At 52.2% G+C, this 15,089-nt stretch overlaps 1 protein-coding gene across 10 annotated transcripts in view; it reads left to right on the forward strand.

The window, feature by feature from the left end:
* Positions 1–15,089, forward strand: part of ARRB1 (arrestin beta 1) — a 76,466-nt gene that overhangs the window by 44,904 nt on the left and 16,473 nt on the right. For 3 of the 10 annotated variants that reach the window (XM_047877742.1, XM_047877741.1, XM_047877743.1), the window contains exons 2-7: positions 6,925–6,955; positions 8,406–8,466; positions 9,949–9,993; positions 10,798–10,994; positions 12,273–12,332; positions 13,168–13,235. In XM_047877742.1, coding sequence (XP_047733698.1) covers positions 6,925–6,955; positions 8,406–8,466; positions 9,949–9,993; positions 10,798–10,994; positions 12,273–12,332; positions 13,168–13,235 — 462 coding nt within the window. Of the gene's footprint in view, positions 1–509; positions 631–3,646; positions 3,976–6,924; positions 6,956–8,405; positions 8,467–9,948; positions 9,994–10,797; positions 10,995–12,272; positions 12,333–13,167; positions 13,236–15,089 lie in introns of those variants that run through there. The other 7 variants (XM_047877744.1, XM_047877746.1, XM_047877747.1 and 4 more) reach the window with 5 other exon arrangements.

Consider the following 15,089-nt stretch of genomic DNA (forward strand, 5'->3'; position numbering starts at 1 on the left):
GTTAGATGCTTAACTGACTGAGCCACCCAGGCGCCCCTAATTTCAGGACATTTTCATCACCCCAAAGAGAAACCCCATGCCCATTAGCTGCCACTCCTCATTTCCCCCTCACACCAACCCCGGCAACCACTGATCCGCTTTCTGTCTCTATGTGCTTGTCTGTTCTGGGCATTTCCTGTAAATGGAACCACACAAATAGGTGGTCTTTTGTGTCTGACTTCTTTCATGTGACATGTTTTTGAGGTTTGTCCATGTTGTAGCAGGAATCTGTATGCTGTCTCCTTTTATAGCTAAATAATATTTCTTTGTATGGATATACCACATTAAAAATACATTCATCAATTGCTGGACATTTGATTTTCTTCCTCACCCTTTATGACTGTTATGAGCAGTGTGTGCTACGAACATTTCTGCACTAGTTTTTGTGTGGGCATCTATTTTCAATTCTTTCAGGTATGTACCTAGGGATCGAATTGCTGGGTCATATGGTAACTGTGTTTCACTTTCAGAGAAACTGCCAAACTGTTTTCCAAAGTGATCCCACCGTGTTGCATTACCACCAACGATGCATGAGGAGGGTTTCAATTTCTCCACATCCTTGATAACACTGTTACTGTCTTCTTTTGGATTGTAGGTATCATAGTGGGTGTGAAGTGACTTTGATTTGCATTTCTCCGATGACTAATAATGTTGAACATCTTTGCATGTGCTTATTGGCCATTTGTTATATCCTCTTTGGAAAAAGGTCTATTCCAATCCATTGCCCATTTTTTTTTAATTTAAAAAAATTTAACGTTTGTTTATTTTTGAGAGAGAGCGAGAGAGTGGGAGAGAGTGGGAGCTGGGTAGGGGCAGAGAGAGAGGGAGACAGAGGATCCAATGCAGGCTCTGTACTTTCAGTTCAGAGCCCGAGGTGGGGCTCAAACTCACGAATTGTGAGATCATGACCTGAGCCGGTCACTTAACTGACTGAGCCACCCGGGTGCCCCTGCCCACTTTTAATTGGATTATTTGCCTGTTTATTGTTGAATTATAATAGGGCTTTTATATATCCTGCATACTAAACCCTTATCAGATACATGATTTGAGAATATCTTGTCTATTCTAGGCGCTGTCTTTTCACTTTCTTTTTTTTTTTTTTTTTTTTTTTAAATTTTTTTTTCAACGTTTATTTATTTTTGGGACAGAGAGAGACAGAGCATGAACGGGGGAGGGGCAGAGAGAGAGGGAGACACAGAATCGGAAACAGGCTCCAGGCTCCGAGCCATCAGCCCAGAGCCTGACGCGGGGCTCGAACTCACGGACCGCGAGATCGTGACCTGGCTGAAGTCGGACGCTTAACCGACTGCGCCACCCAGGCGCCCCTGTCTTTTCACTTTCTTGATAGTGACCTTTGAAGTTTAGAAGGTTTTAGTTTCAATAAAAGCAAGTTTATCTCTTTTTTGTAAGTTGCCTATGCTTTTGGTATCATATCTAAGGTTATCATTGCTTGATCCAAGGTCATGTTGACTTACACTTAAGTTTTCTTCTAAGAGTTGCATAGTTATAACTGTTACATTAAGGGCTTTGATCCATTTTGAGTTAATTTTTATATATGGTGTGAGGTGGGGGGGGTGTCTAACTTTATTTTATTCTTTCATGTGGATATATAGTTGTCCCTGCATCATTTGTTGAAAGACTGCTTTGCGTTTTTTCCCCCATTGACTTGTCTTGGCTCCTGTGTCAAAAATCAATTGACCATAAATATATGGGTTTATTTCTAGACTTTCAATTCTGTTCCATTGATTTATGTGTCTATCGTTATGCCAACATCACACACTTTTGATTACTGTAGCTTTGTAGTGACTTTTGAAGTTGGGAGTGTGAGTCCTCCGACTTTATTCTATTTTGTTTTTTCAAGGTTGTTTTGGCTATCCTGGGCCTTTGCATTTCCATATGAATTTTAGGGTGAGCCTGTTCATTTCTGGGAAAAAAAAAAAAAGAGTCCAGCTGAGATTTTAGTAGCGATTGCACTAAATCTGTGGATCAATTTTGGAAGTATTGCCACCTTAACATTAAGTCTTCCCATTGTTTCTTTTGGTATTTATTGAGTATAGGGTTGAGCTCATGCCAGATATATTGTTTTGAATCCTGACTTATTCTGCTTAATATTCTATCATAGGCACTTCCCTGTGTTACAAAAGATGCAAGAATAATTTCAGTGCTATGTAATATTCCATTGTTTGGCTGTACCAAAAACTGTTGGTTTTTGGGTAATCTATCATGGAAAGTACTTTGTTCTGGTACCTTCATGGCGCAGGCACAAATGGACACTGGGAGTACAGGTGGCTCCCAGAAGGGCAGCAGGATATTAAAATTGATCAGCAAGTGTCCCATGCTGCGGGTAGGGAGTGGGACTCGTTGGAAAAGCCAACGTGCTGGTTACTGGAGAGCTGACCTGCCTCCCTGCGTGGTAGCACCAGCCTGAGGGAATTAAATCAGGAAACAGGATCCAACTAACTGCACAGGCATTGATAGAACATGTTCATTTTAGACATGTTTCTCTAGAACAGTGGATTAAAAAATTAAAACATTTGCAACATGAAATTCATCTAACATTGTAACTCAGCTGATCTAAAATGAAAGTTTCACTAAATAATACTTTTTGTATCAGTCCAGAGAAGTGCAGTAACAAACAGCACCCATTTCTTAGCGGTGCGAGAGCTTTCTTTTTCTGTCATGTTACACACCTATCATGTAACAGGAGAGCCCTGGTATTTAGTTGACAGAATCCACTCATTGCTGGTTTCAGCGGCAGTGGAAGGAGGGCAGGGTAGGCAGAAGAAATGGCTCCCCAAATATGTCTACATACTAATGCTTGACACCTTTGAACATGTTATAAATCCTGGCAAAAGGGAAATTATGCGTGCAGATGGAATTAAGGTTGCTAAACCAGTTCACCTTAAATTAGGGAGTCAAATGTATTCATAAAGGTCTTTAAAAATAGAAGAAGGGGGGCAGAAGAGGTCAGAATGAGGCAATATAATAAGAACGCAACCTGCCGCTGTTGGCCTTGAAGACGGAGGAAGAGGCCGTGAGACAAATGTGGGTGGTCTCCAGAGGCTGGAAAGGGTGAGGAGAGAGATTCAGCCCTGGAGTCTCCGGAAAAGAATGTGGCCCAGCCAACATCTTGATTTTAACATTTTGAACCTCTGAACTACAAAGCTGTAAGCTAAGTATATGTTGTTTTAAGCCACTAAATTTGTGGTCACTTGTTACAGGCTCCACGGAAAACTAATACACGCACTAGCCCTTAAATGCTTCTGCCTGGAAGTGACATGGGGGCACTTCTAGTCCTATCTCATTGGCCAGAGCAAGCCACATGGGCATGTCTAATTTCACAGGGCTGGAGAAATTTGCCCAGCCTTAGAGGGAAACGGAATATTGGTAAATATAGTAATATCTACTACACCCTTGTTATCTGTGTCTCATGCTTTTATCTTCTATTCTGTAAATGCTGGTGGCAACTCTTTAAGTTGATTTCATTATCAGCTAATAGGTTGTGACCCCTGATTCGTAAAACACCGCTCTATAAGCCCTCCTCTGCTCAAGCCTCGTGGAACACATGACACGCCCTAGACAGAGCTGATTGGTCCGGGCATGGGGCACCTGACCCAAGCTGATCAATCAGATTCCTTTCCTGGGAATTTGGAATTGGGCCATTCAGCCAGTTAACAGTGAGAAGCCGAGCGAGAGGCAGAGTAGAAACAGGGTCGGAGTGAGAGCCACATGCAAGCCGAAATGATGGAGGAGCAGAAAAGCCCTGAGTAAGCAGAGAGAGTTGGTCCCCAGAGACCATGGAGCAGCCGACCGGAGAGCAGCGTGAGAACATGCAGCCCCAGGGGGAGAGGTGGAGAGAGAGCAACCGCCTGAAGGGCTGATGGCTTCCCCATTCCTGACTCCAGCACTCCTGCGTTCTGCCTGCGCATCTTTCCCGTGAGATTTTTGTCTCCTTCTCATACCCCCTCCTCCTTTCCTCCAGCCACCCTTGTTGGGTTTCTGTTCTTTGTCTCCAGTGAGCTTTAATTAGCGAGGACACCACTGGTATTTCTCTTAGGAGACCCGGCTTTGACTCTGAGAATCAGGTTGGCGGGGCATGGATGGGTCTCAGGGGTGAGGCAGAGCCAGCCATTCCACAATCCGGAAGTTTGGTTTCGACCGCAGTCTTGCACATTTTGTGCTTGCGCTTCGCAGTAGACCAGCAGAAGCCATCCATATGGTGCTGCCCAAGGGCAGGGCCCGGTGAACTGGAAGCACCCCCCTCCCCGCCCCGGGGTGGGGTCAGGAAGCCGGTGGGTTGTTTCACGGAGGGCTTGGCCGGGCAGCAGAGTGGAAAGGATGTGGATTTTGGAGACAGAGTTCACCTCTCAGAGCCTGAATTTCCTCATCTCTGAAATGGGATTGTTGAGTGGTCAGCAGTGTTCTGGGAAAAATACTCAGAGGCATGACTAGGGCGGAACAGGTGCTCAGGGTATGGGAAGCTGCTGTTGTTGTTTGAAGAAACCGTCAGAGTCCCAGCTTCCTGAGCAGGTGGCCCCAGGGACTGATTGAGTTATCGGGACATTCCCCACCACTGGCCACGTTTCCTGCCCTTGTTGCCCTCGTTCTCCTTCTTGATCCTTACTCACCCTTTCATCTCTTCCCCCTCCCCTCCCCAGTTCTCATTTCTCCTCTTTTCTGCTTTTCCCCAAAGCTGATGAAAAACACTTGCTTTAGGAAAGCAGCAGTGTTGGCTATAAAGGGCCCAGCCTCTAGACGCAGACGGAATCGGGTCTGAATCCTGACTAGCCTCTTGCTTGCTGTGTGTTCCTGGACAAATGATCAGATGTCTCTGAACCTCGAGTTCATTATCAGTAAAGTGGGAGTTATAATGCCCCTTTCACAGTGTGTTGTAAGAAACAAGTAGGCACTCAACAAATGCTAGTTCTGTCTTACTGCCCTTTCTCTTTCCATCCCTCCCTTCTTGACTGTCACTCCTCCCAGCCTGGCCCTCAGTCCCCTCCCGTGGTGAGGGTGCCCCTTGGCCCTCTCAAGGATCACTAGAATGGCCTTCCCTGACTCAGTCATTTCCCTGATTCAGTTATAACTCAGGCAGTTGTGATCTCTCCTGTCAGACCCCAGGCTCTTGAGAGTTAGACTGAGGTTTCTGAAAGCAGTTGGGAGTCCCTGTGGCCCTGTGGCCCTTCTCTGGTCTCCTCTGCAGGTCCACTTGGGAGCTGCTGGTTCAAACCATGTGATCTGTATTTTTTCTCACTTTAGCAACTATTACACCCCAGCTGACTGTGGCATTTTCACACTCCAAACACTGCTAAATATTTATAAGGAGGAGAAAAGCCCAGAACCAGGGGAGGTGGGGGAGAGATGCACCAGGCCCTCCTTACAAGCCAGGCTCAGACCTGTCTGTGGTCCCTTAGGTCCCAGAAGTTGGAGGGGGTGCTGTGGAGGCAGCACAGGGCCACCCCCTGACACCCCCCTGGGAGGAGCAACTGTCACTGTGGCACTGTGGGCCTCACCCTGCCTTGCCCTGGAAACCTGCTGCGCCCCCTGCCCCTGGGGACCCATGTGGGTTGTGTGGATCCTTCTGGGCCTCTTGTGGGCCTGCTCCGTCCCTCCACTCCATTGCTCTGTTTGTGAGTTTCTCTTTGTGTTCGTTTGTTTGTTTTTTCATCTCTCGTTCCATCTGTTATTTTCATGCCTGCAGGACAGCATCCCTCTCCCCTCCTCTCCCTCCTCCCCTCCCTCCCTGCTCCCTCCTCCAACACCTTCTCTAGTCTCTGAGGCTCTGCCTCTTTCATTTTTCTTCTCTCCTCCCAACAGTGTTGTGAGCAATTCTGGGGCTAGTTGATGGGGGCTAGGTGAGGGGGTCTCAAGCTCCCAGGCCCAGCGGGGAGAGAGGATGGGGTGGGGGCTCTGATGGGGACCACAGTGTGCTCTAGAAGGCCCAGCAAGCACTTTGCAAGGGTTGGGGGCCGCGGGTCTGCCTGATGCACATCCAGTGCTCTGCTGTGTGGCCATGGGAACATCTCCTACCTTTCCTGGGCCTCAGTTTTTCATTTGATTCCTTCACTCATTCATTCATTTACTCACTCTATTAATATTTGTTGAGTGCTTGCTACCTGCCATGCATGAACACAGATTTATTAAACACCTACCAGGGACGCTGTTCTAGATGCTCAGGTCAGGATATTTCAGTGGAGAAGAAAGACCCCAGATCTCTGCCTCCTGGACCTGACATGTTAGCAGTGCAGACAAGCGTAAATTAGCAAGTCGCTCGTGTAGTAGGTTAGCCAGTGGTGAGTGCTGTGGGAAAGAAAATAGAGGCAGAGGAGGAGAGGAGGTGAGAGGGGAGGCCACAGTGAAGCCACGTCACAGAAAGGCATGGGGCTGGCAAGCAGATCTGTTGTGGGGACCATGCCCGGGAGAGTGGACTGCCAGAGCAAAGGCCCTGAGGCAGGCCCCACCCTGGTGTGTTGGAGGCAGTGTGAATGGAGGGGTGGGGGGGAGTGGGAGGTGAGCCCAAGGGTAAAGGAGGCAGGGGACACCACACACAGAAGCTTTTCCTCTGCCTGAGCTGGGAGGACGTTGAGCAAATGAGTGGTATTCTGTGACATATCTTTAGAGACTCCCTCAGCCTGCCGCGTGAGGAGGAGGCCGAGGGGCCATGGCCAGATCCAACAAAAGCTGTGACGGCAATAAGGGAGGTTTGGGTGGGCGCTGGAGGTGCTGGGATCTGATTATGCCAGACGCTGTTTTGGCTGTCAAGGCTTGGATGGTGCCTGGAAGCCCTCCAGGCCCTTGCCCTCTGTCCTGCCCAGGGAAGGCCCGCAGGAGCCTTCCCCTGGTGGGATGCGCTAATCCTGGCTTTCTCTTGCTTTCTGTCCGCAGGGTGTTCAAGAAGGCCAGCCCAAATGGAAAGGTGAGTCTGTGACAACCGCGCCCCAGCTCCTCCCTGGCCCCAAGTGCTTGTCCTGCCTTGGCCACTTCTGTTGCCCATGCAGGACCCCACACCCCCCGGTCTGTCCTTAGGAGCTATCCACCTCAGGGAGAGGGGCCTTTCGGGAAACTTTTCTGTCTGCGGGGGGTAGTTCAACTCCCCCAGACTTTAGGGAGCCACTGCTCTGGTTTGAGATCCAGCCTATCATAGACTTCAATGTGAGTGTGATAATTAGACTAAGCGTCAAGGGCCTCGGGGGCACTGATTCCCCAGGTGTGAGAGGTGCTTGCAGCCTCTTTATTGAACCCTGCCATCACCTAGTTATCCAGGGCAGCTCCCAGGGTCTGTCCTGCTTTCTTTCTTCCCACAGGTCGCAGGCTCCATCCTGCTTTCCTTTCGGTTCAGCATGTAGATATTACTGACATCATTCCTTGTCGGGTGCAGGCCAAGCCGGCGGGGACTGGGCTAGGGTGTTCCAAGACAAATAAGGCACACCCCGTGCCACTCACGGTCAGATGGGGGAGGCAGGCACAGAAACCGGTCATTTCAATAGGAAATGGCAGGTGTGGGATAAAGTGATGCCCAGGGGCTACGGGACCCAGCCTGGGCAGTCAGGGATGGCTTCTCTAAAAGGGATGCCTTGTCTTCCAGGCAAGACAGGGTGAAAAAGGGCATTGTAGGCATGAACGTAACTCACAGGGAGTGTGGGGGAATGAACAGCAGTTGAATCTGAGTGCCAGGAGGGAGGCAGGGAGAGCGGGAGCCAAGGTGGGACAGGTTGTAGGGCTCAGGAGCCCGGACTCCTGGGCTGGCAGATCGTACCACGCGTGCTCCCATGTCTCCCTTCGTGCCCACAGCAGACATCGCCAGTCACTGCTCACCCTTTCCTGCTGAGCCAGGATTCCGCCTTGGAGTCCTTCTCCACCCAGAGCCCCAGGCAGCCCCCATCTATCAGAGTTGGCATTTGGAATGAAACCCATTTGTCATCTTACCTCTGGGCCCTGGGAGCCATTAGAGGGTTTTCAGACGGGAGTGGCATCATTAGATTTGCATTTTAGGACGACTGGTCTGGCCTAAGGAGAGGAGAAGGGCCTGGAGCTTGCGAGGTTGCAGGCCACAGACCATCAAGGGAGCTGGTGCGTCTGGTGTGCCGTCCTCAGTGTTCTCATCTATAAACCAGGAACACTGATAACTTCTTCATAGGGGTTTAGGATAAGCAGGTACTTTCAAAATTGTACAAAGGTTTGTTGATATTAGGGCTGGAGCTCGGGTCCAAGTCCAGTTAGGATTTTAATGTGTGTTAAGGATGGATGGGTGTAGGAGTTTCACAGGCAGCTCCCAGGTTCTCCTCCAGAGCAAGGGCCAGTGGCTTTTCAGGGATGTGTCCCCCAGGCCCACAGCTGCTGACACCCCCTGTGCTTATCCTCCCCAGCTCACTGTGTATCTGGGAAAGCGGGACTTTGTGGACCACATCGACCTCGTGGACCCTGTCGGTGAGTCCCTGCAGAGGCCAGGGAGGAAGGCGGGGGAAGGTGGGGCCGATCCGGCTGCTTCTAGAGAGGGTTTGTTAGAGCCACCTAGGAATAGCTCTCAGGTCTCCAGAGGGGCCTGGTGTCAAGAGCAGGGTGTAAGCGGTTTCCTGTGTCAGTTGGCAAACATTGACCACATTTACCGAGCAGCCCTGTTCCCTTCAGTGAGGACCATGTGAGGGGAAAGTGTGGGCGGGTTGAGGGGAGAAGCAGGCAGGGTGGCCTGACGATGACGATAGCAGCCGCCACTCAGTATAAAGCTTCTTACACGCCAGACACCTTTAAGTCCTGGCTCCCACTTCCCTCCCCCAAGAAGCCTTCCCTGACTGATACCTCTGGTTGGGGGAGTGCCCTCTCCACTGATTTGTTTACAGAGTCCCTGGTGCTCAGGCACAGAGGGAATACCCATAGTAAAAGGAGGGGAGATGCTCGGCAGGTTCTGGAACGGGGTGGGCATCCCCTGGCCAGGTATCCCTTGGACCTGCCCAGGACCAGGATAGGACCAGGAGCCCTCTGGCACTCACTTCCAGATGTGGCCTCTGAGATTGCCAGAGAGATTGCTGTAAGGCAGCGTCGGGGGAGGGTGGCAGTGGGCTAGAGTTGGGGAGAGAGAATTTTCTTGCTCAGTGGGTATGCGTATGGTTGAGTAAAGTTTGACCAGACGTGACCAGGAATGCCAGGCAAGGAGGTGACCCCTGAGCCAGAGTTTCTGGCTTCTTGGGGTTCTGTGCAGAGAAAATGTCCTTTGTGTCCAGCTGGACTCTACTGGGTCAGGGCCAGGCCATGGGACATTTTCCGTGGTATCGCATGAACCAGGCACCAACTAACCCTTTAAACATATCAACTCCCTTAGTCTTCAAAGGAGCCCTGTGAGTTTGGTCCTACAGGATCACAAGTCCCGATCTGCAAATCCCAAGTCCAAGAAACTCTGGAAATCTAAACTTGCTCATACGGTTGACGTGGGATTCACTTAGACGCAAAACCTGACCTGAACCCATAGGGAGCTCTTTACACGTTAGCCTCTTGATGAAAATATCCATGTTTCCCTGCTGAGGTGTTAAGGCGTTTGATCATGGGGCCCCAGATCCTGCAGAGGGTATTACATTACATTATATGGAAGGTGTACCATGGGGCCTTTCCACAGTTCAGAACCTCTCAATTCTGAAGTATACCTGATTGTAGGGGTTTCGGACCCACATCGTCATTCTTATTAACAGAGAAGAAACAGAGAGGTAGCGTGCCCCAGGCTACCAACTGGATCTGTAAGGCCGGCCTGAGGGCAGGGGTTGGGACATGGTAGTGCTGTCCCCTAGGTGCAGGCCTCCCCATTTCTCTCATGATACCCAGCAGACAGATGGTTGGGTTTGGGTTTGGCGTGGTGTTTGGGGTTCACGAATGTGAGAGGTCAAGTTGGGAGGGTGTGCTCACTCTGTGTCCTTCTTCCAGATGGTGTGGTCCTGGTGGATCCTGAGTATCTCAAGGAGAGGAGAGGTGAGGTGGTGGTCCCCACCTCCAGCCCGTCAAGGGGCCTCCTGTTCCCCACCGACTTCTAGCCCAGGGCTTCCCTGAGTCCCGGGCAGGACATCAACTAATTTTACGGCCCTTCCCTGCCCAGCCCCCCTGGCTCTTCCCTTTACAGTTCCAACAAGCATCAGAGCAGGTGCCCTGGCCTCCTCTGGCCTGGGGCGGCCCACTTAGGCCCATTTTGGGAGAACCTTTTCAGTGCCCTGAGCACTCTCAACGTCAGTATATCATGACTGCTGCAAGGCTGGGGCTGCCCACCAGGGCAGGAGTTAGGGTCTCATTACAGGAGAGAAAATGGAATCCCAGGGAGGTGAAGGGTTTGTCCAAGGGAGACACTGGGTGGGGGTTGGCCTGGGACAAGACCCCGTGCCTTCCAGATACCACCCAGCCCTCTGCTCTCTCCAGCCAGTCCCTTCCCCGGCCCCACCCTCCCAGTCCTGCCAGCCTGTGCCAGCCCTCACCAACCCTGTCAGTCTCCTGTGCTCCTCCTCACTTCCGCTGGCCAGAGTGGGGGGTGGGGAAGGACAGAGCTGGTCCAGCAGTCAGCCCCCACCTCCTCCCAGGGGCCAGGCCCGAATGGCCCTCCCAGGTACCCAGTACCCCCATCCCAAGGGCAGCACAGCCCTCCCCACAGGAGCTTCGGGACAGACCTATGAGCTCCAGGACAGACCTATGAGCTCCAGGTGGGCCGATCCCAGGGCTCAGCTGGTGCTCTGGGGGGCTTGCTTGCTGCCCTCCTGGGCCCGTCCTCAGTGCCCCCTGCTCCCACAGTCTATGTGACACTGACCTGCGCCTTCCGCTATGGCCGGGAGGACCTGGATGTCCTGGGCCTGACCTTTCGCAAGGACCTGTTTGTGGCCAACGTGCAGTCCTTTCCGCCGGCCCCTGAGGACAAGAAGCCCCTGACACGGCTGCAGGAGCGCCTCATCAAGAAGCTGGGCGAGCACGCCTACCCTTTCACCTTTGAGGTTAGGGACCGCCAGCCCTCTGGGCAGGCACATGGGGGCAGCTGGGGCGGCAGCTCCATGGCACTCAGTTTCTCACTGTGCATTGGGACCTGGGGCACTGTCACTTACACTACCTGGTAAGTGTCTCTTCTCTGGCCACCACCAGGGGCGGCACCTTACCTCTGGGCTACTCCTTGGACCCTCCTGTGTCCAGGTCATTGGCGGGAGAGAGTGGGGTGGGGAGAGACTGTAGAGAAAGAAGGAGCCCTTTCTCACCCCTGAGTTATTACAAAGACTGTCTCCTCCCTCAGACCAGCTGCCCACATGGCCCGGCTTCAGCCCAGCTCACAAACCAGGGGTGGCACATAGTGATTTCCCTGCTCTGCCACTTTGCTGAATGGAAAGACTCCCAGATGCTGGATTTTCAAATCTCCTGTTTCTCAGACTCCGATTCTGTGATTCAGTGAAATATCCTGGCTTGCTGGGAGGTTAGAGCAGGAGAGAGGAAACAGTCATCCTCTCCATGGTAGATGTATTGGTTTCCTGTAGCCGTGTGACAAACCACCGCCAACCTGGTGGGAATTAAACACGGAATTAAAACACAAGTTATCGTCTTACAGTTTGGGAGGTTAGAGATCAAAAATGGGTCTCACTGGGCTGACATCAAGGTGTCAGCAGGGCTGCGTTCTTTTGGGGGCTCTAGGCCTTGCCTTTTCCAGCTTCTGCAGACCACTCATGTTCCTGGGCTCAAAGCCTGCCCCTCCTGTCTTCAAAGCCACCAGGAGCTGGCCAGTCTTTCTCACAGCCCGACACTCTGACACTGGCTCTCTTGCTTCCTGCTTCCCCTGCCAAGGTCCCTTGTGACCATATCGGACACACCTGGATAATCCCCGATACTCTCCCCATCTCAAGATCCTTAACTTAGCCATATTTGTAAGTCCCTTTTGCCATGTAAGGTAGCACAGTCACAGGTTTTAGGGATTAGGATGTGGACATCTTTGGAGGGGGGTGGGTATTATTCTACCTATTATAGTCTAGGTGAAACCCTTTAGGTAAAGAAAGACCCTGAAATGCTTGGCTTTACTGGAGGGGCCTCTGGCCCCATGTGAGGCATCCTTGTCATGGTCTGATGGGGGAGACATGGTCTGTCCTCTGGAGCCCCGAGTCTGATGGAAAAGACATGGCCTGTTGCTAGGGACCCCCGATCTGCTGAATGTGCATGGGGGTGATGGGTGGGTGACATGGGGAGGTCAGTGGTGAATGTGACAGGAGACCTATTCTCGTCTGTTCCCTTAACAGATCCCTCCGAACCTCCCATGCTCTGTGACATTGCAGCCGGGGCCTGAAGACACAGGGAAGGTGGGTCACCTCTCTCGGAGCATTTCTCTGGGTGTAGGACGTTTGTATCCCCAGGGCCCTGGCTTTCTCTCTGCTAGGTGCTGGAACCCTCTGTGTGGAAGCCTCCTCGTGTCTAGGCCACTTCAATACCACCTCAGATAAGCAGCCCCTTCATACAGGGTGGCTGATACTGTGTCATCCTCACCCCCACATTCAGTTACGTGCAGTCTGTCCTGGGCTTGTTGGCTGTAGCAGACCCAAAATATTCTCTGGACTCACAACCTCACATGGGGGAGGTGCCTTCGTTGTGGCTTCACAAGTGGGGGAACTGGGGCTGAGAGAGAAGTGACACCTCCAGTGTCACAGGCCCCAGATCTCTGAGCCCCAGTTTCCTCATCTGCAAAATGGAGACAGTAGGATGCACCTCCTCATGGGGTTGGGAGGGCGGAGTGAGACACTGAAGCGCTGTAGGGTCTGCACACAGTACGTGCTCCCCAAACAGGGGGGCTGAGGCACCCGCTGTTATTGCCGGGTGGCTGCCTTGGTGAGGACAGCCGCCCAGACCAGGCAGGTGTCTGGAGAGTGGAGCCCGGTGAGGGCAGTTTGGGATGTCCAGTGTCGGGGGAGCTGGGAGAGCTCTGCGGGAAGGTCAGATGGGGGAGGCCGCCGCAGATGGAGGCGGCACTGCACTGGGGCTGAGCACAGGGCCCCTGAGTCAGGCTGAGGGGTGGCCGGGCTGTGGGAGTCTGGTGTTCCCATCCAGCGTCCTTGTTTGTAAAATGAGAGGGTGGGATGGCTGTGCTGTCGGGACCCTGCCCGCTCCAAGGCCCTGTGGTCAGCAGCCCCTTCCCCTCAGGCCTGTGGTGTGGACTATGAAGTCAAAGCCTTCTGTGCTGAGAACCTGGAGGAGAAGATCCACAAGCGGTGAGAAGGGCACAGCTTCCCTCCCGGGTGTGGGCTGCCTGCTGGCAGAGGGAGGGAGACAGGAGCAGCAAAGTCTGAAGAAGAGATAAGTAACAATACCTGGAAGTGTGAGAGGAGGGGCCACACATTCCAGCCTCAGAGACTCTGAGAAGGGCCCTCTGGAAGGCCGACAAGTCATGGAGGGTTTCCTGGGGGAGGTGGCTCAGTAGCCCTGGCTCAGGACTCATCATTTTTTCCTTCACACCACTGTACCTGCCTCCTCCATCTTCCTCCCTGCCTCTAGTCTTGCCCCACCAGGCTGCATGGCTTTTTATTTTGTTTTGGAAAGAAACACAAGATTCAGATTGTTTTTAACAGTGGATGAGATTTTTCCCAGCCACCCTGGAACCCCCTCCCCCCGCCCCCCGCCCCCACTTCCCAGTTCTCCTGGGAGGCCATCAGCAGGTGGTGGTTGGGGTGGGTGGGGGGATGGGGGGATGTGGGGTCAGTGGAGGCTTCTAAGCAAGGGAGGGAAGTGGAGTAAGTAAAGCCCCCCCCTGGGGAAAGTGAGGGGGGTGGTCAGCCCACGTGTCAGAGAAGGTAGTGCTCTCCCAGCCAGGCACAGCCCTGGGCAGACAGTCTAGGCGGGCAGGCGGAAACAGGTGGCCCTGACTTCTGAGCGGGACTGCCCAGCCCTGCTGTCATGCCTGCTCCTCCTCCAGGCAGGCCCTGCCCAGCCTCCTGGTGAGGCTGGTCTCACCCCCAACTCTGATGTGCTCTGTCTCCCCAGGCACAATTCCTCCCGGAGGCTGGCTGAGGGAGGGGCTGCAGCTTCCTAGGGCATGGGCTGAGTTTGCCATCTGGTGGCCGAAGGGTGTATTGCAGGCATCTCTATCTTCAGCCTGGGAAACTCCTCAGTTTGGGGAGATGGGACCCTTCTCCCTGGCTTCTGTCTTCCTTTTCTTCTTAAGACCCGAGACCAGGGGAAAGAAAGGGGTTTGTGGGTTTTTGAAGGGGCCTCACCAGACCAAGGAAGAGGAACAACACTGAAGGCCACCACCCTCACCCTACCATCAATGGGACATTTTATGTCCATACTACTACTAACTGCTATTACTAATGATATAGCAACTGTCATTTATCAAGGGCCAATTAAGGACCAGACACTATTCAGAGTGATGAACGTGTATGAACTAATTTAATCCTCACAGCAACCCTGTGAGGTAGGTGTAGCTATTATTACCATTTTCCAGATGAGGAAGCTGAGACCCAGAGGTTAATTTTCTCAAGGTCATACAGCTAATAAAGGGAGAGCTAAGACCTCAACCCTGACTATCCAGTTCTGGGGAGTGGAGGTGAGAAACGGGGGTGCTGCTGGCATACCCAGCACACCACAGACACTGCCTCACCGGGTCCCATCCCTTCCCAACTCTTGAGTCCTCCCTCATTTCCTCCCTGAGTGCCTGTCACCTTCATTGAGCACGATCTCTTCTCTGGGCCTCCATCTTCCCACTGAGTCTCTGTCCTCTTCACTGGCCAGCATCCCCCTGACTGAATCCATACCCCCCCCCCCACTAAAGCCCATCACCTCTCTGAGCCCCCATTTCTTCATGGGGCCCCTCTGTGTATTTCGATTTAATAGATATTTGGCGGACATTTGTTAGATGGCAGGCACTGTCGTAGGTGGTGAGAACACAGCAGTGAACACTTTAGATACAAAATGTCCTTAAGGAGCTTATGCTATTAGGTGACATAAGGGATGCAAGAAGTGAAAACATAGTCCCTTTCTTGCCATCCTGCTGGCTACCAAGACGCAGACCCACCTGAAGTGCTTCCATGGGGTAGTTCACTTTGATGGTGTGGGAGTTCAGACCA

The sequence above is a fragment of the Prionailurus viverrinus genome, chromosome D1 (genome assembly GCF_022837055.1).
Source record: "Prionailurus viverrinus isolate Anna chromosome D1, UM_Priviv_1.0, whole genome shotgun sequence".
Classification (NCBI taxonomy): Eukaryota; Metazoa; Chordata; class Mammalia; order Carnivora; family Felidae; genus Prionailurus; species Prionailurus viverrinus.